Source organism: Monopterus albus, unplaced genomic scaffold (genome assembly GCF_001952655.1).
Source record: "Monopterus albus unplaced genomic scaffold, M_albus_1.0 scaffold107.1, whole genome shotgun sequence".
Lineage (NCBI taxonomy): Eukaryota > Metazoa > Chordata > Actinopteri > Synbranchiformes > Synbranchidae > Monopterus > Monopterus albus.
This window is the reverse complement of record NW_018127987.1, coordinates 583,017-609,677: the sequence shown is the minus strand read 5'-3', so window position 1 is coordinate 609,677 and position 26,661 is coordinate 583,017. Positions and strand designations below refer to the sequence as shown.

The following is a 26,661-nucleotide window of genomic DNA, read 5'->3' as shown; positions in this document are numbered from 1 at the left end:
GGAGTTGGGGGAATCTGAGGAAAAATAAAGTACAAAATAAAATATCAGCCTCAACCAGCGCCACATCTGTTATCAAGTAGCAGTTTTATGATGAGGATGAAATATATAGTAAATAATTTAGCTCTCTCTACTAATGGGTGTCTACAAATTACTCACTGTAGGTGTTGAAAGGTGCCGCCATGCTCCCCCTTCCTTCGTCATGTGACCGGTCAACTTCATGAGGGGATTGGCTCCCCCACATTCTGCTTCCACCAACTCCCGCATGGCCATGGCAACACAGTGATGAGGCAAACTCAATCAGAAAACCACCTGAAAGCTGAGAAGAGACCAGGCAGATGCATTTCTCAGCTTTTGTTTTGATAATTGCACAAAATTGAGTCTGTGCTCAAGAATGTTAGCGGCCTTTTTGTCTTTCAGCATCAGACTATTCACAGTTACAGTGAAACAGCACTGGAAATGTCAGTATTATGATACATCCAAAGGTAAACTGCACAGTATTTGATTAGCTGTAAAGATGACAGGATGGCAAATTAAACAGAAACAAAATTAGTTGACATGTAAAGCTGAGAAATCTATACTTTTTTTGTACAAAACACAATGTGAGACAATGGCCTACCGCTAGAAAAACAGAATTTTATTTTAATCAAGCACCAAAAAAAAAGTAAACAAGTTTGCAGATAATGCAGGTATTTCTCAGTAATGCTATCCATGCAAAAAAAAAAAAAAAAACATTCTTAGCATTTCTACTCACTTTAAGGGCTGACGGGCCAAACAAATCTTGATGTGTTCACACAGCTAAGACAGCCCCATGTCACATAATCAAATTCCAGCTCCATCTGTTTTTTTCTGTCATATCCTGGCTTAGAGTGAAGCATTAATAATGTGCATAATGCGGTCTGACAGGCACATCCATTCACTGCATATTTCACTCAGCTAGTCTAATAAGTTCAGAAGACTTGAGTTTTGATCTTTATTCCAGCCTTTACAACATGCACAACAGAGAGCATTAAAAGCTATATCACCATACTGTTACAGTCAAAATCACAGACTACACTGATCCACAAAATATGTCCTTAGCACTAAGTCAGCTACTGAAAGCTGCTATTTAAAGTCTGAAATATTTCATAGTAAGGGTAGGTTAGGTCTGGAAAATTGTGCTGCCTGTTGTGGGGCTCTGAAGGGCAAAACAATGGGTAGACATTATTTAACACATATACTGAGCTTCCATATGAATGCTGTCCCATTCTTTTGCACATTTAATTGTGTATTATTGACTGATTTATAACAGAACTTTGCTTTTTGTTGAGCTGTCATTAACCATTTAAGAACTCTGGCTTTTTTGTTGCATGAATTCAAGGGTTTTGCTGGAAAACCTGCTTACATTTTCAAGTTAAGGTAAAGAACAAGTGACTTGAAAATTTGGTATCTGTACTGAAACTCTGGGTGACATTTTGGAAGTAGTATAAATAAATAAATGCTACTGAGCCTTGGTTTCATGTCACAGCATCATTGCTACACTGATGTTGAGTCCTGTTTGGTTCTCAACAGAAAAAAAAACAATAACAAAAGAAAAATCTTTATGGCTCAGATTTAGTCCTTAAATGCACACCTGAGAGTAATTATATATGATCCATGAGGAAATCATGTAGCTCAACTCACTGCCATATATCCAGGCCCAGAGATGACCTGGTTCACTTAGCTTCTCCAACACAAAGATAAGACACACAGTCACAGATAAAGCTACTGTGGCGCAAACCTATCGAATACAGTAACAGTAGATGGACGTTGTCTTGTTCTGCACTCTCATACATATTTCACTTTAATTTCGAAATTTTTGCCATAGTAAAATATTAATATGTGCACAACTGAAAACAGCTGCCAGTATTTTAAACCAACCTGTCAAACTGCTGTCATGTGTCTGACTGGGAGCAGTGTGGTCTACATTGATAGCATTGGTTTACCCGAAGCTAACTGTTGTTTCAGTCCGAAGGCGCAACATTAGCTTCGTAAACGCTATTATTAACGTCATTCACTTTCATTTAAGTAGGCAGTGTGCTACTGAGTAAATAGCTAGTCAAACAAAGACGGTATAAAACATTTACGACCTGTTCGGCTTTCAGAAATGGCGCTAGCTAGCATTAGCTGGAGATGCCAGCTAGCTACAGCAGGCCCAGTGCAGGTAACATTCCCGTGGTTAGTTAGTGTGCAGCAAAGAGGCATGAACAGGCGGGTATCATGATGTTCCTCTCACCGCCGACAGCTGCTGCTGTAGCCGAACCCACCGTCTGTCCTCTCAGTCTGATGTTACAAAAGCTGCCGCATCTAGCGTGTCACACCTTCCTCCGGTAACCGTCTGAGTCCAGATGATCTTAGCGCTTTTCGTTTATTTACCTTTCTCCTCCATGACCCACAAAACCCTTCGCCGACGGATTGGTATTCTCAACCACGCTTACGTAAGAATATGTCCGCACGTGGAAGAACATTAGTGAGATGGGCGCAGGCTAATTTTACCTTGTTTAAAGGTTTTACGTAAAAAAAAGCACACATTGCAAAGGAGATCACAGTCCAGCAAGTCAGAAGTGTAGCTACGAAGTAAATACCGTTACCGATGTCGTGTCTACAGCAACTTTCTGTGTAAACATACTATTGTGAGAATGAAAGCATTATTGGGTATTGTTAATACTTATGTACATGCGACCAGCATAGATTTGTTGCTGAATGGGCCTAAGGGTTTAGGGGCCCCTGGGTGTGAGCATTTGTTTGAGGCTGTCTGTTAACATCTTGTTGTAAAGTCAATCAAATGACTTTAAAATTCACAAAAAACTCACAAAGAGACACAAAGCTAATGCAAAGACATGTAAAATGATCCAGGGTGATTGAAAAGAGATGCAGTATGGCCACAAAAACACAAAACAGCTAGGAAGGAGCACAAAAATAGTACAAAAACACAAAATGACTACAAATAAATGCAGAATGACCACAAAAAGACACAGAGCCACAAAATACTGCAAATGACTACAAATAAAAGCCGATTAACCACAAAGAGATGCAACAACCACAGTCACAAATAACAAAAACACAAACAAAATGACTACAGAAAGGCAGAGAATGACAAAAAAAAAGTCGTGTTATGTAGTTTTCTTATGTCTGGGACTTCAATGTAGGAGGGGTGGGGGCATTTAACATGCCTGTTCCCAGGGGCCCACGCTTTCCTAATTCCACTATGGTAACATTATTTTTTAAAAAGTGATGTGTATTTGGGGCACACTATCAATGTTAACATTTTTACTAAATTTCTCCTGTGATTTAACCATAATTTCACAACAAAAGCAAACATTAGAAATAAGTCTATAAAATGAATATAAATTTGTGCAGCAGACTTCTCTGCAGAGGGTGACCACTAGGTTGGGAACCATTAAACTAAATTGAATAATATAGTTTAAACTATTTCCACATTGATTATCTGCAACAGTAAAATGTTGCTTACACATTGTTGAATAAGTATTAGCCCCACAGTATAAAATAATATACTGTATATATGCTCTTCACAGGGGCCATTTTACTGCATAAAAGGACTTTTGCTTTGATACCACATTTTTGATAATACTTCTGTACTTTTGCTTAAATAGGATTTTATTTGCAGCACTTCTACTTATAATGATTATTTTGAAACAGTAAATATTCTGGCTACTTCCTCCATATTGCAATTTGTACTTTACTTTATTCTCCTACTACTACACTACTTTTCTTTGAGAACTATTACTAGTTATGATAAGTTAAGATTTTAAAAAATGATGCAATGTTATACATAAAAATGCTATACAATGTTATTCATAAAAATGCCCAACATAAAGTTTATAGAAATTGTTTCACCTTGACCAGCTGCCACATTAAAGTGCTACTTACATGCTTATGCTTATCAATTAGCAGATATAGTCATGAACCTGTATTACTCCATAATGCCTTTACTTTTGCTACTCTTTTTTTGCTGGTAATACCTATGAACCTTTAATTTTGTGTATTTTGTGAATGCGGTACTTCTTACTTTTAATTGATGTAGTAGCTACTTTTCATTTTACTTAAATAAAAGATTTAAATACTACTTTCACTACTGAAAGTATAATAATGGATTGTTACTGGGGATGCATTAATATGTAAACACCACTTTATTATTGAAGGAATATACTTAGTTGCATTCCAATACTGTAGTTATAGTAATCTGGTATCCCATGTTGTCCGAGACAATAGAATTGTTGAATTTATTAATTCTAATATCATATTACATTTGTATAAAAATCATTCTCCTAGGTTACTTTTGATGTATGACCTCACATTTATGATACTGTTTTACAATGTTATAGAACTGTTTTAGTGGGATCCATACAAGCAATCGTTCTCATGGAGACGTCATATAGTGTTTTATTATGAATTTTGTAATAGTTTTCTGACAGTTATCAATAACAATTAATAGGCATAATCCATTTTATCATTGCATCAATAATTACAGGTAATGTTCCAATAGTAATATCATAATAATATGTTATTAATCAATGTAATGTTTATTCATTCTTAACTTTACACTCAAAAATGACAGGCTTCATTTACTGACAGATTTAGCACTGCACATTGATAGGCTACACAGACGGACAGCAAGAGACACAGAGGGAGTGTGAGGGAGAGGTGAAGGGCAAAGACAGGAAGGTGGGAGGGGAGGGAGAGGTAAGGAGAAGCACACAGTTGTACATTCCCTGAACCAAAATATCGGATGGAGTGGAAAGAAAATAGAAAAATAATTTCAAAAAGTTTTGAAATATGAAAAGATTTACCTGGAAGATAAAATGAGTGAGAAGTATCACAACAATGTGCCCTCCTTTTCTGTGATTCAGATATTGACAAGTTCTTAAATTACAACAATATTACACACAAATTAAGAGACACTCATCAAGCCAGGGATTTTCATCCTTATCACTACTATTATTACTGTTATCGATGGACTGTTATCTGATGCTGTAAAGGTGATTACTGAAATGTAAAACAGTAAATCATAAGCAGCTCCCTCTTAAAATGTGCAGAAAAAGACGGCTGCAGCAATAATAGTAATAACAATAATATCATAATATTCATCATTGTATGTACAGAAAATTCATTACAATCAATACAATCAAAACTGCCCAAGCTGAGCTGACATTCTGGAAACAGCAGGGGTAGCATTATGAAGTGCATATGTCTGTCTTTGTGTGTGTTTGCATCTCATGTCTTGCAGTTATTGTAAGAGCAGTGTGTAGTGAGCATCATTTAGAGACATTCCAGTGGTCACTGGGAGGGGGCACAGGGGTCAGGTTGTACCACTTTTATTGTAGATGGTGGTGTTTTGTCATTTAGTGGCATAAGCTGAAACTTTGCAAAGACTCCAGTTTGAACCAGAAACCACAGTAACGTATTGACTTTTACTCTGAATTGTTGGAGTACTGCAGGAACTCGTGTAAAGGATAAGGTATTTTATAAGAGATATTTTATAGTCCTCAAATCCTATCATCAGCCCCACATAAAACATAGCCGGGAGCTGAAACGTTAAAGTAGTCACAATATGAAAAACAAAGACACCTGCAAGTATTTTATGTTTTTATGATTACATTGGAAAGTGAATCTCTGACCTCACTGTCTTCACTCTGTGCACAGCGGTCGAGGAATGTGTCGAGAGAAGATGCAAAGAGGGGGAAAAGAGCTTGTGCACAGACTTCTCGAGTCATTTTATTAAGGGAGTCCGGCGAAATGTCACAAGGCTTGTGTCTTTGCCTTCTGATCAAGGGCTGTATGTTGCGTATTGTTCTGGTTTTCATGTTGTAAAGATTCATTCTGTGTTCAATAACAAATGATAGAATACAATCTTATTTTTTAAAAACAAAGAATTCTCATTCAACCAGTGTTACACTATACAGAAACATGACCATCGTGTGATTTAGAACTGGTGCACCACATACAATTTCGGTGGGGTTTGCTGAGGTGGTTAAATTACATTTACTGTGTACATTGTGCCATTGAACATTTAGGTAGAGAACAACTGCCCATACTTGGCTATAGGTCACATATGGCATTGAGTGTCAAGAGTATTACAGTGGCTGTGTTGTGCGTAGTGTCTGTAAGCATACATTCCTTATACTAGTGGTGTCAGCAGTCGTTGATATTAAAAGTGTTGGTGCGTGTGACTTGTGGTTTCCATGAGGACCGGTGCAGAGATACATGTGGTTCAGTAGCGACGAGTGTTGGCGTCTTTCCCCTCCTTCTTGATGATGATTCGCTGGTCGTCGCTTGCGTCATCGGGTGACTCTGCTACCTCCTCATCTTCCTCCCCTTCCCCCTCGGTGTCAGCAGAGACACCCATGCGAGACTCATAGGACTGTGAAGACCAAGGTTTGAATGGATGCATGAGCCCAATAGGTGAGATCATTTATTATGATTACATCAACTGAGATCAGATACTGATTTGGCTTTTACCTCCATTGGGTTGACGATGATGGTGAGGGCAGAGTCATCCCATTGGCTGCTGCCTTCCTTAGCTGCACCCCTGGCACCTTCATCACGGCGATGGATGGAGCGAATTCGGAAAACACCCAGGATTACCATGACAACCAGGAAACCCACACATACCATTATGATGACGGTGGCTGCTCCTGGCACCACTGAAAAAAAACAAACAAAAAAACCTACTAGTAATCACATATAAAAACTAATCCAGAGTCAGGGGATAAATATGGTGATATTCATTATTTTTTCTTATGGTTAAGAAATCCAATAATGAATTTAGCCTACTAACAAGTACCGTCTCTGTAGCCAAAGCTTGATGTAGCTCAGTCCTTTGTGCCAAAGTACTCCATCGCCATCCAACTTACTGTATTAGTGCTATTAAAAATACATCACATCGTTTTGTAAAATTTTTCACAAATTTCCTTCATATAATGAGTGGTCAAACTCACAAATGTCAAAAAAAAAAGCCAAATTATATTGACCATGATTGATTTATAACATCAATAAAAGGGTAAAACATCCAGGGGGGTGAATACTTTTTATAGGCACTGTATGTTTGGACTTTGCCAAATGTGTATGGTGACCCCAATCATTGAAAGCCTATGAGTTAATTAGCAGCTTTGCTCAAAGGTTTTCCTGCCTCTGGCTATGAAAATATGAACAACCACAGTTATCCAAAGTAACCATCTCTTTACAAGCAGATCTAAATCCCAGAGTGTTAGACTGTGTGGGCATTGTGATTCAACCAGATAATCCTGTCACTGGGAAGCTATTTCACAACAAGAGGGGCATAGAAAACCCATTACACAATAATTGGTTTCACTGTGCACAGACCGTTATTTACACTGGCTCAGTCTTGCAATTACTGTTGCTCTGCATGGTCGGGCACCTGCCAACATTAGAGGTCTGATCGGGTGCCTCTCCTGCAGGTTTCTGAGGTCTTTTCATTAGGGGTTGTTAGTTGTTCCTCACTCTAAGCTTAAAATGGAAGTACTATGTCTTAACTTCATTTTTAAATGAGCCCGCAGTGTCCATAGATTTTAAGCACAGAAGGAAAAAGATACATAACCTCAAAGGCACGGTCTGCCTTCATCCTAATTATTTTAAATTCTATTTTAATTATTACTTTTATCCATCACTCTTATATTGCATTTGTATGTCTGTGATTCTTTTGCATTTTCTTGTGAAGCACATGGTGACCTCTGTTCTAAAAAAGGTTCTGTTAATTTACAGAAAAGTAAAGGACAAGTCACCTGAGTTGCGGTGTGGATTAGGCAGGGTGTGTCCACTCAGCTCCCCAGCATGATGGGATGGATGAAGAAACTGCTGCTGGGAGGCCAGTAGATGGGACGGATGGTACAGGCTGTCCAGAGAGTGGAGGAAGTTCACCTACAGGGAATAAAAACAGTGAAGAAGAAATGCCCTCACTGGCTATGTGGCTAAACCGCAGTGTCACCTCATAGCAGTGTTATGTCAATGCAATTGTAATGGTTCTTTTCATAACAACATACATTACTGAATAATCTAAGGTCTAATGTTTATCTTTCATACAAACACTCTTCCTAAAGGCTAAGAATGAACTCCACTAAAGGATTTCTATCTTTACATTAGTACTACAGATGTAATGTGAGTGATGTTTCTCCTCACCTCCAGAGTCAACTCATTGCTGGTGTATCTGCCATTCATCTCAGAGCAGGACAGGCGGAACCGCCTTTCAAAGCGGGCCGAGCCTTTGGCCAGTCGGTAGCTGACTGAGCGAAGGACATCCTCATACACAGATATGGATTCAGCACCTGGAGGGAGCGAACGGAGGACAGGACAAAAAGGTAGACAGGGAGTCAATACTGTGACACTGGCTGCGGAGGGGAAGAGAAGGAACGAAAAGCAGTCTGTAGCTACTTACTGACAGCTGGAAGTGGATGGATTTTTAGGTCATGGGAATCTATTATGCTGAACTTCAAAGAACTAAGTCCAAAAATTTTTTAATTAGACGTTTTAAAGGCCCTCAAAACATACTGCATTTTCTTTTTTACTGTGAGCTATGGAGGCTTACATGAACAACATATTTTCATCCCAAACTGTTTTGTTTTGTCCACGAGAGTTTTCTGTATTTTGTTTGATTTCACTGTTCTCACAGATCTTAACTGAGCAGGACTCAGTTAAAAGCAATGTCACCTATTTCTATTCACCAATCAAGATTTGTCAATATGTGAATCCAAACGTGAAAACAGATGTGGGGCTGTTTTTGCTTCTGTCCGTTAATCAGTTCTGATAAAACCACACTCACACAGTCCAGATAAAGCAGATTACCTAGGTTTTTGACTAATAAACTCTTTTAAAAACCCTAACAGTGATATTTTATGAACATTTAACTTTTATTGACGCTCACTTAAGAATGAATATTTAATGTTACAGAGCGAAATACTTGTGGGGCATCACAAGACAATAACAGCTTATTTTCTGACATTCTGTTATCTGTTTTATGTTGTTTATCTGTAAGCCATTATTCATGCCTATTTTGAAATTCTTAAAAAAGATTTAAAAAAAAAGACAAAAGAAAAAACTGCTTAAAACAAAGGAACAAAAAACATAAACAAATAGAAGTACCTGTGATTGCAATATAAGCTGTAGTATTGATGATTTCCAGTCCCCTCTCTCGCACAACATCCATGTCCACCAGAAGCTCCTCCCTCTCTGGGTTTAGCTCTTCGCCCAGCGGTTGAACCTCACAGCCGTCCAGAGTGTGAGCCACAGCGTCAGACATGAGCGCTAGGAGGTGATGAAAAAGGCAGCAGACAAAGACAACATCATTAACCAAATTTAAGACACAAACAGGTGCAGAGAGGAGCCATCTCTTCTGAATTACTTTTATTTCCATAAACAGATATAAAGACAAACAGTAAACAGAAACCCTTTAAATCTGCAGCAACTGGAGCCGTTTCATGTCTGACTCACCTCCACCCTCCATCCCCTGTGCAGCAGTGTTGACGGCGTGAGAGAGGGAACAAACAATCCGGAGCTCGGGGAAAAGAGGTACACCGCGGGGACCTTCAAACTCAGGGGCAGGACGAGCCAGATGAGGGCCGACCCCAGACAGAGAGATCTGAGGGGCATCAGGCTGGAGAACCACCAGATAGCCCTCCAGCTGCTTGAGGGACAGACAGCTCTCCTCATTGAAACATCTGGCATAGAGGAATGAAGTGTGTATGGAAAGGATATCACTGGTTAGATAACTCAGCTATTTTAAGTGTATGCCAGTGCAGAATTTGCAATTTATTTATCCATGCTAGCAATGTGGTTCTAAGAATGGCAGGGTCAGTTGGTCCACTGCTTTGAACCAGATTGGATGAACCGTCATGAAATTTGGTACAGAGATTCACAGTGGTTAAAGCACAAAGCCTTCTAACTTTTCCTCCAGCACCACCTCGAGTCTCTCATAGCAACTTTTGTGATTCCTTAACACAGTACTCCACCATTTTAGCATTGTACTTTTACAACAAGGTCAACACTCACAATGGACAGCAAAAACCACAGATAATGCCTTTTATTATTCTACACCTTCATTTTCCTGCATAACCAATGATGCAACTCAATCATCCACTGATCTATAGGGTCTATTTTGCTAGTGGAATCCAAATGCATAGCCCTCAGACCCAACCACCCAAATAGCTGCGAAACTAACGATATTCTCATTAGCTGTAGCTATACTTTATGTTAGTGATAAGAAGAAAATGTTAATACTAACATATTAAACATTAACACTGTACCTGCTAAACATCATCACTCTTGTCTGTGTGAACAGGGTAGCAGGGTAATGTTAGCATTTAACTCAAAGAACCACTAGCATGGCAGTAAACTCTCAGTCTTCCTCTCATATTAACAATATAGTGACTGAGTAATATCAGGAAAATTGGCACACTGATTATGCACCAAAAGGCCTAAATCTAGTGCAGTGTTTTCACAGTCCACTTCCCTAATTCCACCATGACCACAATTAACTTTGGTCTGTTGTGACAGAAAACAGCAAAAGTCAAATCACAGTAGTTTTGTTGTTACAATTTAAATGCCCCTGCCAGAAAGGGAGTGAAAATCTGATTGATGACTGGCTGATTGCATATATTTATTCATATGCACTACAATTCAGCATCATATTTACAAGGGGATTACGCAGTGTGTGTGTGTGTGTGTGTGTGTGTGTGTGTGTGCGCACTACATTTCCACTATCAGAGTGAACAGCTGTTTTTATTGGCCTCTCCAGAAGGGCCTGCTGTTCAGCCATCTGGGTAACTTCTGGCCTCAAATCAGTCTAATCTTCACACACACAATAAAACACACAAAAGAAAAAAAACACTCTGGTACACTCTAAAGAAAAAATAAATCTGTTCATGACCTTGAATCACTGGGATCTTTAAAATATCCACCAACATTGACTTGTGGCGTGATAATCTTTTTAGACGTATAAACAGGCAACAAAAACAACAGTTATATCCGCAAAGTGTCTGATGAGGTTTGATTTGTGGGCATGCTGCTAGTTTTAGTATAAATACACTTTATACTACATAGTATACAGTATGTGCTGGGCTGTGCACCCCAAGGTGAATCAATATTTTATCATCTGAAAGTGACTGCTAAAGGTAGAGAGCCAGTTTACAGTAGTTAAGCATAGCTGAGCAGTGATCCAGAAACAGAGTTTGTGTGCTTTTTACTTTACAGCCAGGGGATTCAGCGCGATGAGCAATGAACCTGTGTGGGATAATCTTTGTGTTGGGCATTGCAACCACAGTATCAGAGGTAAAAATAAAATATATAACTTGTGTTTAATCCTGCAATATAAGACAATGTTGAAAATCTAAATAAAACAGCTAGAAAGGTTACAATAGTAGAAAAATAATCAAAATTATGAATAGTTTAAGAAAAATATAAATGATATTAGCCACAAACGACTCTGTAAATCAGTGAAACATTTCCTAAATTTAATCCCTCAACAACTTCAGTTACTTAAAATCCAGTTAAAGTGAAACCAATTCAAACGTTACTTGGCTGCTGAATGAGCAAAGAGATAAGATATTCCTTGTTATCTCTTGCATTGGCATATTCTCCATATAATCATTTCTTTCATGCCACACCAATCCTTATCGCAGCTGAGGCAAGGTCCACATTTGATCAGCTCAATGTCAAAGACGTGAGCAGCAGCAAAGACCAGAGAGTGACGCTTCATCTGAGGAAAATTCAACTCTCATTTGTGATGTTCAGAGCATTTCAGTGTGATCATTTTCATTTGTGGCATCACTTTCCCTCAGTTTGGCTTGTCTCCTGCATTTACAGTTACTTTTGAACAACAGACAGACATCTGATGTGTTCTTTCCACTCAAAATCATATGGATGTTCTGTAGGACAGTTAGGATAGTTTATGTTTGTGACTATAGACTTGCAGGTACATTACATTTGGGTCTATTCACATCCACTGACGCCACTTCTTCTATGATTAATCTCTATCTGGGTGTGTGTTTTATACCTGAGTGAGGTAGTAAGTTTGAGGGGTCGGACTCCGGGGGTGGCGAAGCGTAGAGAGTTTCTGTAGGTGACCTGCTGCACCGCACGGTTAAAGCTCTCAATATCATCTCCCTCCAGCACTAATACTGACTGGCTGGGGTTCACATGAACCTGCAAAGTCACAAGACAAACTTGTTCACTTTTTTTGCATCATGTGACCGAGACTCAAGACAAAATTTGTCACTACAGTTTACACATTCTTGACTCTAATTCAATGCAAGTTAACAATCTTTTAAAAAGATATCAGAGCAAAGAAAAAACAATGTTAGTATATACAGTAGTATATTACTTTTGTAAATGCCTCAACTGCACATAGCTATACAAACCAACACTAAAAAAGGTTAGAAACATATCTGACAAATGTAAACAACAATTTGCATTTGCATTTAATCTACAGTAAGTTATGGGAGAAGTTCTGACTCAGTGAACACCACTGCAGCAGTGCAGAGATAGGTTTGAGTGGGACTGACCTCTCTAACCAATCAGAGATTTTAAATTATTTCTGCTTGATCAGTAAGTTTTTTTTGCATTCTTACTTCCTGCAATTTTATAATGACAAATATCTGAAGAGCTGGGCAGAGCAGGAGGGAGTGTAGCTTATTGTACTGTAGTGGAGCACGGGGAGGCAGTGCTGGGCGGAGCAGAGTGGACTGATTTAGAGTTTCATGCTAGAGCTACCTTAAGATACACACTGTAGCTTTAACTTTTTTTAATCTATTGATGTCTATCACACTGATTGATCAGTGGACTTTATATAAGGAAACAAGAAGCAGCCTCTGGTAAGACAGCAGAGAAGAGCTGTGTTTTAACTGTGAACATTAAAAGCTATACGTTTTACAAATCCAAATAAAATACATATGAAATGCATTTTCATATCCAATGTAGAAGTGTTCCTTTGGGTATCCCCTCTTTCTATAATATGGTATAACACAGTTCCTTCAGACGTCACCTTCATGCCAGAGCCCAGAGTCTCAAGATCTCCGAAGTCCAGCCCCTCCCTGCAGGCGTACAGACACTCCACCACACTGTGAGGCTCCACGCTGCCAGGACGGACCGTCACCCCCGACAACAGGCCGTGGTAACCGCCCACATACTTCACTAAAGCCCAGAGACAACTCAATGTGAACACATATAATAATGGCGCATTTTGAAACACAAATTGTGTCAAGGAAGACCCAGGACTGTCATGCACCTTAAGACTTGTTTGCAGGAGGAATGGGACAAAATTACACCTGACACATTTAATCACTTGGTGTTCTTAGTCCCTAAACGTCTTTTAAGTGTTGTGAAATGGAACGGCAACATCACACCATGGTAAATGCTTCACTGTCCCAACTTTTAATACAGGACACAGATAATTTACAAATCACTACTTTCAGTTTTAATTTAGACTTTACATACTGTCCCAAACAATAAAACCCCAACAGTGACAGACAAAAATGGTTCTGAACACTCTCATGTTGATAGCAAAGTAAAAACAAGGTCACCTGAGTCTTTGCCCTCTGGGATGGTGTTGTTTACTATCTCCCTCTGCTTCTCTTCGGGCTCTGCAGGGAAAACCAGAGAGGGGACAAGGGGAATAGAAAAGGCGAAAACAGAAAGATACTTAGTAAGGTATGAAAACAGAAAGACTGAAGGTGCCAGTGACTGACATGAAGAATGAAACACAAAATACAAGCAGGCATGAGGGAAACAATGTGAGAGGAAAATCTGCAGACGATATTTCAAAATCTCCTCATTATCTAGCAGCAGCTGCTGCAGGCAGCAGAGCGACCTCCGCTGTGGGTGAGACACTGAAAGTGTGTGTGTGTGTGTGTGTGTGTGTGCGTGCGTGCGTGCGTGCGTGTGTATTTCACTGCTAATTGGCAGCCAGTTTCCCATTTTAACCAGTAGTTCGGGTGTAAAGTGGCTGATAGCTGTCTGGACCTTGTGTTGCTCTGCTGTCCTGAATAATTGATAAGTCAGTTATATTATTAGTCCTCAAAGACAAACTGCATCAACCAAATTAAAACAGAGCGAAATGAGTGAGTGAACAGTGCAAAATGTCCCTGCAGATCATCCTGAGATGACTTATCCGGGTTTGTCATTTGCTGGTGCTTGTGCCAAAAAAGGTAGCCTGCTATCTTTAATGATGTATGATTTAAATGACATTTCGATAATAGGAGAATGCAAAGGAGGAAGCAAAACGCACAATTGCTGCTCTTGGCATTTATGCAAAAAAAAAATGGTTTGAATTTATTTCTGTCAGAATCCATCAGTAAGCTGGAGTAAAATGTTTACCAGCCGTGGATTCACTGAGAATAAATTTCAGTGCATTACCCCAGCAGGCGCCGATGAACATCCTCTGGCGGGGGGCAGGGTTAGGGATGGCTCCGTTGTCATGGATGAGGGCGGGGTCAAAGGTCACACCATCCACGTAGAGGGTCACTGAGGGGAACTGAACACTGAGTGAAAGATGATGCCACTCACTGTCACACACCTGTAAGACACATAAATTGGAAAGATATTGATTGGACATTTGTTGGTTTCTTAATATCAGTGGTGAAAGAAGTTTGTAAATGATTCAACAAATACTTTATTACAAGTAAATGTCCTGCATTCACCATCCTACATAAAGCTACAGCATATAACTTAAGCTAACAATAGTATGAAACTCCAAATCAATCCACTCTGCTCCGCCCAGCGCTCCCTCTCCCTGTTCCACGCTCTGCCTCGCTCTTCAGATATTTGTCATTAAGAAATTACAAGAAGTGAGAATGCACCAAAACTTACTGAAATGAAAATCTCTGATTGGTTAGAGAGGTCAGTCCTGCTCAAAACCTTTTAAAAGCTAATATCTGCTGTTCAATGAGTCTGGGTCACAGGAGGCTTCGACAGCACCTCTCCACATTAAGACAAGTTTTGGAGCAGATTTCTACAACAAAAATATTTCCAATAAATTACATACTGTAGCTTTAACTTAAAGGATTAGCAGTAAAATGTACTTAAAATATCAAAACTATGCATAAAAATGGATCCTTGTTTTTGTTTATGATTGGATTCTTCTTTTTACCTCTTCTTAGAAGTTTAGAGGGGAAATATCAATTTGGTAGAACCGCTAGTAAATGTGACAAAAACCCCAAGACATCTCAAGGTGTCAGAACACAAAAAGATTGGGTACCACTAGTTTAATCTTTATCAGTGTAAAATCTTAAAAGTACAAGCATCTCAATTTTGCATTTAAGTATAGTGCTTGAGTAAATGCACTCATTTATTTTCCCCCACTGGTGAATGTCTCATCAGTGTAAATTCCCATACACATCTGTTCCAGCTTTCATTCTATAGAGACGGTTAAAACAGAAGGAACACAAAGAAGACAATTAAAATATACAGAGGGGCAAAAAAGAGAGACTGGGGTAATAAGATGTTGTGGTTCAGACAGAGGGATTTGACAAATCTTCTCTGTATCAGCCCAGCAACCTTTAATCCATGATCCTTCAATCTGCCTGGGACTCAGGGGCATTTCTAGACATAAGCTCTACTGGGGCACTGGGCCCCCATTACTCAAATCACACATTTTTTTCCAAGAATGTTTACTGCATAAATGAAATGTGCTATACATTGTGCTATATTAACCTCCCTTGCTTTTACCCCACTATTCCACTGCCTGCTGCTACTATAACAACTACTGGTAAAGGTAAAAATATAAAGGTATTAATCTTCAGGAAAGCCACTATTTCAACATACATTAAGAACATTCTCAACATGATTTATGGTGTAAAGGTCTGGCCCTGTACTGAACATTTCTTTGCATTCTTTTACATTTTACAATAACAACTAAAGTAACTGTGAAGCAGCCCTGGTTTGATTTGTTGAATTAAGCTCTCATAAATGAATCTAAAGAAAAACGCAATCATTCTTTTTTATTTTTATTTTTTAACTCATAAGGCCACATTCAAAATAGTAGTGGCAATAATGGCTGGTGGTCACACATCTGTCTCCATGGACACAAACAGCTTCCTCCTCCTTTCCTGCCTCAGGTTCACCAGTGTATTAAAAATGTATAAAACAAACAATATGCTGACTGTGTGACAAGAATATCAAATATGTTATATAGGCTATTTATTAAATGAATAGTCTGACGTTAACACAGACTACTACATGTGATGTATTATGCATTCTTAAACTAATAAATAGAGTTGATGTACTGGGCTCTAATCCATTCAACATCTGCATCTGGTTACATATTAGTTAACTAAACTAACGTTACTTGTTTACCAACTACAGCCAGGTCTCACCTCTCTCACCCTCATCTCCCTGAACTTCATCCCTGTCTCAACCTCCTCTAAAGAATTTCCTTATGTCGATCTACAGGAGTCAGTAGTGTCTGAGTCAAAATAAGATCATTGGTATTATTCAAAAACTTAAATTTGTCCCCATCACATTCCTCAGTCCATTCCTTTCTTTATTATTCCTTTATTTTGAGTACAATACACGGAGTGCTGCGTGCGCACTGCAGTGCTCCAGCTACAACGTGCATGATGCACACCATGATGTACGAACCCTAACCACTGCTGCTTTGACATTCAGGATTAGAACAACAAATCATATATTTTCCCATTATTATTAATCTAAATTAATCTTCCAAATACAGGAGTGTGTTAAAACTCGAACGTACACTTTTACTGGGGCACGTACCCCAGTAAAAGGGGTCTAGTGAGGCCTATGCTGGGACTAGTGGCCTCAGTCAAAAACAAAACATACATCTTCCAGCCCCCACCCCACCCCGTGCATGGAGATATGCAAGTATACCACATGAACATTTAGAAGGTTTAACTAGGAGGTCTTCTGTTTTTCATGTCCTATGATGCATGCACTGCTGATAAAATATTAACATGCTAGCAACCTTGTTGTGTATATTTTATATTGGAAGATGTATTTTACTACTTAGTGTTGAAACTGGATAGTATGTCAATCCTGAAGAAGAAGTGTTCAGAGTATCCACTGTTCCATGTGCTGTTTGAGTGATACAGAAAATTTGTTCCATTTTTTTCTATTGTGCTTTTTATTGCACAAAATTTTGTTTAGACACTGATGTTGTAAATATGAACCGTGCACAAAGACAGAGTTGGCTGTTCGCATTAAAAAAACATTTAAATTAACCAATTATTGGGGGATGAGAACAAAATATTTGTATTAGGATAAATCTGCAGCTTGTAGAAATTATTTATAGTGTAGAGTTCATTGAAAAATTGTATATATTAATATGCTAGTTGAAAGTATGCAGAGCTCCTTATAATGTTGTAACTAATGTTATTTTTTGTTTTTGCATATGTATTACTGAAAGACGTTTCATAAAACAGCAGTGTTTTGTAGTCCTGTGTGGTTTATGTGAAATGTTTGGCATGACACAACTGTTGCATTTCCTCCATATCAGTCTAATTTCAAGGTACAAATACAAAAATAGAAATACAGAAGAAAGTGAGAAAGCCTTGCTGTTCCCTCAGTACCTGCTCCAGTTTCCACAAGAACTTGACGGGCCGTGCGGCTGAGACATCAGGCCAGTAGAAGAGAGAGAGGCGGCAGCCGTGGACGGAGAGAGAGTAGTGGGAAAAGGTGTCATCTGTGGAGCAGCGAAAGGAGAGAAACAGGAAATAATTGCTGGGTTAGCACAGCCTTGTCAAAACTTCAGAGAATAAAAACAGTAAGAAAAGGAAATGTGTAGTGAATTCATTATAGATTTTAATTTCTGTTTTGTGAATGTCATTGCTTTGTTTACACAAGACAGTTACTGAACATGCTGCTTTTCAACAATGCCCACATAAACACAATATTCTACACGGTGCACTTACAGTGTTTTACTGTTCTTCTGCTATGCACTGTACTGCTCACATAGAGCAGCTGGGGGTTAAGTGCTTCTCTCAAGGGCACCTTGATAGTCGTGGTCGAAGCCATAAACAGTTTAGCTTATTCTTTTTACCAGGCATGAGTTTCCCTGCAGCTCTGGAGATTTGGGTGAGTAACCTTACAAAGGTTAGAAGCAGAAGTAACTTTTTTCTTTTTGCTTTACTCACCAAGATTGCCCACTTATAATTATTTCAAATCCCATTAAAGCCATGACTTTATAATATAACACACCGTTCTTGACGGTGCTGCACACGATGGTCTCTTCCTCCTTGCGATTTCCTCTGGTCTGAGTGGTCGCAGGCTGGATGTTGGCACCACCCCTTCGCATCCACAGCTGCAGGGTGAAGTGGTCACCTGATAGTGCTGAGACAACCAAATCAGGCACCACAGTGATGAAGGAACAAGACATTAGAGATTATAAAAAAGGATCCTGCCCTCTGATTATTCATGTTTTCGGGTTTAAACCAGAACTCACCACATAGCCGGCGCACAGATCTGTCAGAGTAGCTGTCTCTGTCACAGCCTTTCCCAATGTGGCCGGTCTGGAGCTCTACGGTGGCCTGGATGTTCCACACAGTCTCCTCACAGGTTTCCAAATGCAAGCTGGGGAACAGGGGTACACTACCTGACCCGGGAGTGTACTCTACTCGCTTGGTCCATCCTATAATTACAACAATATGGGACCTTTAGCAGATGGAGCAAATAGCACAGATGAGGGCTCCAAATATCAGATTTATAAAGAGGTGGACTGTGATGGTCATGTTAATGCAGTACAATTATTCATTCCATTTTACTCTCTCAAACTACTTGTCATACATTGTCTTATAATTAACACTTCTTTTCTCTTCCACTCATTCTGCATATAATCATCAACTGAGAGGTCTCTGTGTCGATGTACTGGACAGACAGACAGACAGATAGATAGATAGACAGACGAATAGACGGATAGACGGATAGATGTAATCATCAACTGAGAGGTCTCTGTGTCAATGTACTGGACAGACAGACAGACAGATAGATAGATAGACAGACGAATAGACGGATAGACGGATAGATGGATAGATAGTATGAATCTGTATTGAACTGCACTACATGAGATTAAAGTAAAAAAATAAAAAATAAAAAAATAAAAAAAGAAACATGTCAGATCCACAAACCAGAAAGTCTGTCATTAAACAGTGCCAGCTCATGCTTCTTGGAAATCTTCTGTCAGTGTAGTGGCACTATGTTGGATTCTATAAATATATTGTCACAATTTAATTAATTGTCTCCCTTGATATTACTTAGTTTTGGCACCACCTCTTTAAAACTCAGCTCTTGATACAATGGTGCCTGATCCAAGCAGCAGCCCACACATATTCCAACTCGGTGAGGGTTTCAACCAAAAACCAACAAATCATATGACTAACACACGTCTCTAATGCCTTGCAACAGTTATCAAAGAATGATAATCAGGACATATGACATGATTACCAATCCATCCGGGTTTGCAGGACGGCTTGACCGTGACAACAACCTGAGCGTCAGCCTGAGCACGGTTCTTCCCACAATCGAAGGCGGTCACCCAGAAGGTGTGAACATGCTGACGCTTTGAATCCAGCGGCTCTGTGTTCTTAATGTTACCTTGGAGACAGAGAAAGCAAAAGAAATGAAGACAGAATGGGCAAGAAAGAATGCAACAAAATGTACAGGGAGAACAGAAATAGAAAAATTAGTCATCAACAACAAGCTTGCGTAATTGAAAGCCGAGCACAAATGAGCCGCTCATTGATAAAGCTTCTATCACTGCACACTCACATTAATGGAGCAGCTGTTCTGTTTAGTGCACAACATTCAGGAAGAGAAGCAGAAGAAGCAAAAAGAAGATAAGTTGCACACATCAGAATGAAAACTGAAGGGCCTTCCTGTGCTAAAGGTACCAGTGAGTAATCGTGGTAGGCTGCTGGTGCTCAGCATGCCAGCTGACTAACAATAGGTAAGAAAGAAGAAGCTGTGATGAGGAGAGAAACAGAGGGATGAAAGAGATAGCAGTAGCAACAGAAAAGACAATGACAAGCTTAAGGTTGGAACAAAAGATCTCTGTGCCGCGGTACCAGACGGACCCAAAAAAAGAAAGGAGCCACTCATCCTCTGCAAAATCTCTGCAAAGTCCAGGACAGTTCTGCAGAGTCATCCTAAAACAGGGACCTCCTCAGCTGCTGTGCCACATTACAAAAAGCCTATGATTGATCTCCCACCAACTAGTCAATGAATACAATAGCAATCTGTATCATTCATCCTAGAATTTAGGAAATCTACGAGCAGCCGGGAACAAAAGAATGCTATATTAAACCAAAGAGCTGCTGTAATGTTTACGCACCCACTCCAAATCTATTTTAGCATCTTTTGGTTCCTACCTGGGAGAGGAATTAGCACCTGCAGTTCTTTTCACTCTGTCATTATGCAGATATTGTCTGGTGTGTCTTTTCATACCGAGGGCATCCAGAGTTTTTCGGAGTTCACTTCTGAACTGAATGTTACATTGTACTTGCAAACAAGGCCATTCAGAACAGCAGATAAGCAAAATAACATGGTGACTAGTAGGGGTATTGTATTTCTGTTGCAGAGAATGACAAATATTAACAGAGCTACGAGTCCAGTAGGCTTTGATTTACAACTGCAAGATGAAATGTATCTCACCATCGTTGTCAATAGCGAAGGGTACATTGGGAGTGATGATGTCATAGAAGCAAATCTGACTGTATTGCGGGGAGCAGTCGGCATCCAGAGCTTCCACACGCACAATTCGGTCAAACAGACGCCCCTCTGGGACTGATGCTTCATAGCGACGCTCAACAAACACGGGGGAGAACTCATTGACGTCGTTTACACGAACATGCACAGTGGCCCTGAGGAGTGAGAAGCAAAACACAAGCAGAGAGGAAAGAATCATTGTAACAACAGGAAGTAGAAATGGCTGGATAGTCTTTATAGTGCAGAGCCAGAGGAAACCTCAGACAGGGACTGTAATTACTGTTAAAAACATGAAATATCTTCTATTTAAATTAGGAGGAAGAGGAGAGGTTGGACAAACTTGTGGGATTTCTTGCTGTTGACTCCGTCAGGTCCCTCTCCACAGTCGTAGGCCTGGATGGTGAAGCTGTGCTCCCGCTGGCTCTCACAGTCCAGCGGCTCCTTGGATCGGACCAGACCCTCACCAGTGGAGCGGTCCAGAACCACTGCTTCAAACTGGACTGAACCTGATCCCGAGGGGCCATTATGAACCCGGAAGCCACAGATTTCACCTGGGAGGGTGAAATCACATTAGCCCATAAACAGAATTTTCGCATTACAAATCCTATAAATTCATAGTCTGAGTCCTGTATGATTATACAATCTTTATTAATATCACGTTGCTTCAAATGTTTTTAAATCTTTCTTTGACTTTAGAAACATATTCCTGAGAACAAAAAAGAGAGATTGTTTTTCCCTAACATTCATTTTAGCCTCTTTGTATTAACCTCTAGTTGATTTCAGAAGAGTTTTACTCATTATTTTTTTAAACTCCTCCATTGTCAGGCTCCAGCAAATTCCTGTGAGCCCTGGCGCCCTCATGCACCCTCAGACTCTTCATTAAAAAAAGACCTGCTACAAGAAGCAATCCATCAGTCTATTGTCTAGGCTAAAAACTCAATTTCATTTGAATTTATACTTGGATTTCTGCATTAAGTAGTCCTTCTGTGTCTGACACCTCATTTCTGTTATTGAAATGTTATTGTCCCTGTTTTTTTTCAATGATACACTTCTTAACTTTGTTTTAAAATGTGCTCCACAATTTGAGGTTACAGCTACAGCAACCAGTGACGTATAATCAGAAATTCAACCAAACAATCAGCCCACAAATCCAGTCCAAACATCCACAGCCTCTAAGTACCGCTACATTATTTAGGACAAACAAATTAGAAATGAACCAGATTTATCAGTATTGAACTAATAATGGCTATTTACTGTAGCAGTCAGGAGATTTTAGGTCAACCATTGAGCCTCAGAAATGCCAACAAATACCTGGAGATTCCTTTAAATGGCACTTAATCTTACGGAGGCAATTACAATAAGAATAGAATAAAGCAGATTTCAGCTGATACTCAAAATAAACCCCTTAGAATAACAATTGATCTTCCCTGGCTGACATAATTTGAAGGTTGGGAAGAGTCACGCTCAAACAGCTAATTTTCTCTTCCTTCTTGATGTGAGCCTTATAAATTTCAGAGCACCCCTGAGTAATTCTGGCTGATCTGTTATAATTTGACTGAACACGGTTATTTCCAGGTCTCCGAGTGCAAATACGATAACCTTATTTCATCAGGCTGCAGAGGCAGAGTGCTGCTGACTGCTCCTGCAATGAAGGGTTGAATTACACTATAATGGTCTAAAAATAGGGGACTCTGCGACTGAATACACTGCCTTTAATATTTAGATTCTGTTGGGAAATATGGTTGGCAATATCATTAAACATATCTCTATAATAATCAGCATCATTTTTACTATAAATAAATTATATTCTCACATTGCTCACACAGCTACCGCATCACCCTGTCCTCAAAACTGTATTTAGATCATTTTCAAGTTGGCCTGAAGAAATGATTTTCAGTTTGATTTGGCTTATTTTTCACAGCAGCCAATTCTTTCAAACAAATTTGTGTTTGTTGCCAGTTCACTCCTCTTATATTCTTTCACGTTGTTTATGGCTGTTGGTGTTACCAGCATAGTGAAGTGGAGCATCTTTGTCCAGGGCAAAGAGTGGGGGATTGAGCAGCACGGTGTTGTCGTTCTCCATGACAATCCCCTGGTACTCTGTCTCAATCCATGGCTTGTGCTTATTGGCTGAACGACACAGAGAAGAGACCAAAGAGGCTTGGGGTTAAATGGAGCAATTAGAAGGAACCAACGTGTCTATTTTTAACCCTCTATTATGGGCAAGGATATGGTGAAAGTGTGTATGAATGGAAATATAGACATATGCATGTGTGTGACCACAAAGACACAGTTTAAACATTTTCACACCCTCACAGATTTCCTTCCTTTCTTCATAGAGACCACCTTCTGTCAAGCACCACTCTGCACACCTTCCAGCTTGGCAGTATAATTAAAGGCAGTCAGATGTCGCCCTTATCACACAGAGAGAGGTATATTGCTTATATCAATCAGCCTAACCGGCCTGCCACAGGTGCTGCACAACAATGCACTAAAAAACAACCGAGTCAGAATCAAGAGCCTGAGGTTTACTGTGAATTTAACCTTTAATTGCATATTAATTATTCATCCGTGTGCTGAATGTTCCATGCTGAACAATCAAAGGCCAAGTTAATGAGCCAGAAGGATGATGATTTTACACTCCACCGAAGAGCAGAGACAGAAACTGGAGTACCTTCCCTCCGTTGTCTTCAGTCTTTTAACACTGGAACTGCAGTGAAATCAGACAGAGGAACAAGACTCATGTTTAGCAATTGCTTTGTTGTCTTCACAGTGAATTTTTCTGAAAATCTGAGTGGAATGAATTCTGCCATCTCATCTATGAGCTAAGAGTCAACAGAGGAAAATGCAGCTGGTTCTGGATTTGATCAAACCACTCTGTCCTCAAAGACATTGAGTAAAGTTTGACAATGATAGAGCTGATAGGAAAACAGAGTTTTGGTAGGAACATCAAATTGATACCTTTTCAGCATCTTACTAATGAATACAATATATAAATATGCTTTTCTCATTGGTGAAAATTAGGTAAGTACATTTATTTAAAAAACTATTTTGAGGTACTTTACTTTTGTATTTACATTTATGTTACTTTATACAGTACAAGTACTCTGCTCCACTTTATAAGGAACTGTTGTACTTTATTTTGTGTTCTTTATAATATAATATTGTACTTTTTAGTCAAATACATTTATTTGTCGAAAGATGTTGCTTGTTAAAATGCGGTCAGTCTTGAGCAGCTCCAATATTAACATGCTGCTTAAGAACCATTTTTACTTTTGAGACTATAAACACATTTTGCTGATATTTCTAATTCTACTGCTAACACCTTGAATACTACTAAAAGTCATAGAACTGACATGTTTAGCTAATTAACTAGTCAATCAACAAAAGAATTATCAGAAACCTTTTTTAATAAATGATTAATTTTTCAGCAAACATTGTGTCATTGCTTTTATTTGTCTTTATAACCTGTATATCTTCTGGGCTACTGGTTGGACAACTAGCCTTTAGAGAACTGTGACTGCCATTTTAAACTATTCTCTGCCAAAATAATTGACAGATTACTGAATAATTAAATGGTTGGAGATGGTCTGAGTTTCACATACCAATAACCATACCACACAGTTTTTGATACTACATACTTCAGACACATTTGGATCCAATAAAAAAAAAGCATTGAGGTTCAATACCAAGCCCTGATTAATATTCATCCTCTCCTCTTGAAGTCCAGCATGACGCTGTTTCCTCCTCCTCTATTTCCACAGTCCACTGCTGTCTCTTTTCTGGTCATTTATCCCCTGGCCTCTGTCCCCTCAGACAATTTATTCCCTCCCACCTGTGCTCTTCTATAATCTGACCATCAGTCCCTGTGGATTACACCCGGGATTACAGATTGAGAAGCATCCTGTTCCATCTCTCTCTGTCCCCCTGGCACGCCTCCTCTCTCTGTCATTCTATCACTCACACATCCTTCCTCGTCTGTCTCCTCACACACACATATTAACCCAAACACTCCAGTATCTTGCACTTTTCCCTTTTCCCTCTTGTCACCTGATCTCTTGTACCACCTTTCTCTGCACCTCCTTCCTCCCTGTCGTCCTGCATCTTTTCAGCCACGTCCTCTCTTGTCACAGCTCCTTCTCCTCTGTCTCTCCTAACATTACCCCCGTCTTGCTCTCTTCCCCCTTTCTGTTTCCCTGACACACCATCTCTCCTTCAATCTCCTTGTCTTCTCTGCTTCGCTCTCCTCTACCTCTTCCTCTGACATCCTCCATCCACGCTGTCTCTTTCATTCTCCTTCCCCCAGCATGATAATCACTGAAACAATGATGCTGAATCAGAGTCATGTTCATCCAGGATGATAAACCTGCTACAGATAGGGGAGTAGATTTATCATCTTCTCAGAGTCCAAGCACTGATGAAATAGATACATGCATGATGGGTCATGAAGAAGAAACACAAAATGTTTAAACATGTAAATATGCAGTCTCAAATACACCGTTTATGTAATGAAACTGAAGCTACTTCTATTTATGACAAATATCACAGATAGCAATAAAGTCAGGGCAAAACAATCTGAAAACCTTGACAGGTCGGTGTGCTCCCATGGTGATGTAAAACATCATATCAACACCTTTAACACAAAAACAGTAAGAAGGATGAAGGACTGACCTTTGTTGCCATTGGCAACCGAAGTCAAGCAAAGGAGGAGGAAGGAGAGAAAATTCATTCTGTCCATCTGAGGGAGAAAAAGTCCGGGTAGTGGGGGTGACAGAGTGGGGTAGGTGGGGGTGTGAATAAAGTATATACATCAACAACTGGAAGAGACAGACAGGTACAGAAACAAGCCAGAAAGAGAGACGGACAGATCAGGCCTATCAGGTGGTACACAGGTGGTCTAACCTTTCTGTTTGTGCAACAAAATCTAAAACTACTAAAGTGTGTGTTTGTAACCTTTGGTGGAGGCCTATTGAACTACATTTAGAGCCGCATATTGAATCAGCATAAACAGACCACTAATCCCACCATAATGCTGTATTCTGGCCTTCCTCAAAAAGACAGCTTGCAGGTGCTGAGCCTAATAGCCTAGAGCATGCACATACCAGGTCGTGAGTGTGTCACTAAAATAGGTTTTGCACGTGGTTGTGCACGTTTAATTGTGGTTTGTTAGGTCCAAAAAATGTAACAGCTGTCTTGTGGCAGTAGCCACAAATGAAAAATGTGTCTTTAGGGGTTTTTAGCTCTCATTGACATAATAAGCATTTTCCATTGCTGCAGTCCTTGATAGGCAACAAAACACACAGATAAAAATAAAACGAGGAGATATAGGTTATAACATGAGAGTTCACAGGTCGTTCAGACTACACACGCACACATCCAGGACCAGAGAAACATGCTATGCGACAGTAATCAGCCGATTTACATTACCAGCTGGTACTGACACATATTAAAGGCTACATGGTTGACTACAACCATATTCTAGTTTATCATCATCATACTAGAGTCAGGAGAGGAAATGTCGCAGAAATGGAGGTAAGCTGAGGCAGAAACCTGCCGATTACACATTACCGTGGTGAGTCCGGTGATGCTCCTGGTTGGTACCCAGCCTCTACGCTCGCAGCATCCGCCTCTCACGCCCCTGCCGCTCGCCAATCTCCCGCAGGCTGAAAGCAAACCAAACCTCCGGGCAGAGGACACGCACAGACAGTCTTCAGCAGCAGGTCAAGAAATGACAGGGTGTATATCAGCCTGACGTTAGACTCGATGAGAGGTGAGGAGGGTTAAGACACCGACAAATGTCCTTGTTTTTCGACTCTACTGAGAAGAGGGACACAACACGGTTGGAATATTACGCTGGCGTCCCCTCCCTCCTCTCGACGCTTCTCAACCCGCCCACACTGCGTCCTTCTCCCTCTCTCTCCGGCCCCCACCTGCTCGGTACCAGACTGCTGCTCTGGCTGCTTT

At 39.9% G+C, this 26,661-nt stretch overlaps 1 protein-coding gene and 1 long non-coding RNA gene across 2 annotated transcripts; both read right to left on the bottom strand.

Annotated features, from left to right (window-relative positions):
* Positions 1–2,486, bottom strand: LOC109966226 (uncharacterized). The gene is made up of 3 exons (XR_002275738.1): positions 2,252–2,486; positions 157–316; positions 1–14 (listed from the first exon to the last, which is right to left on the bottom strand). It is a non-coding gene; the product is annotated as an uncharacterized LOC109966226 (long non-coding RNA).
* Positions 2,487–5,002: 2,516 nt separating this feature from the next.
* Positions 5,003–26,624, bottom strand: clstn3 (calsyntenin 3). Its single transcript, XM_020610883.1, is given in 19 exon segments — positions 5,003–6,397; positions 6,496–6,680; positions 7,779–7,914; positions 8,173–8,318; positions 9,133–9,294; positions 9,481–9,707; positions 12,041–12,189; positions 13,028–13,176; positions 13,566–13,625; positions 14,398–14,557; positions 17,568–17,680; positions 18,196–18,356; positions 18,358–18,625; positions 19,438–19,587; positions 20,644–20,852; positions 21,038–21,248; positions 22,705–22,827; positions 25,369–25,435; positions 26,266–26,624. Coding segments are annotated over 18 exon segments (2,826 nt in total). The 5' UTR covers positions 26,266–26,624; the 3' UTR covers positions 5,003–6,247.
* Between the last annotated feature and the right edge of the window lie 37 nt (positions 26,625–26,661).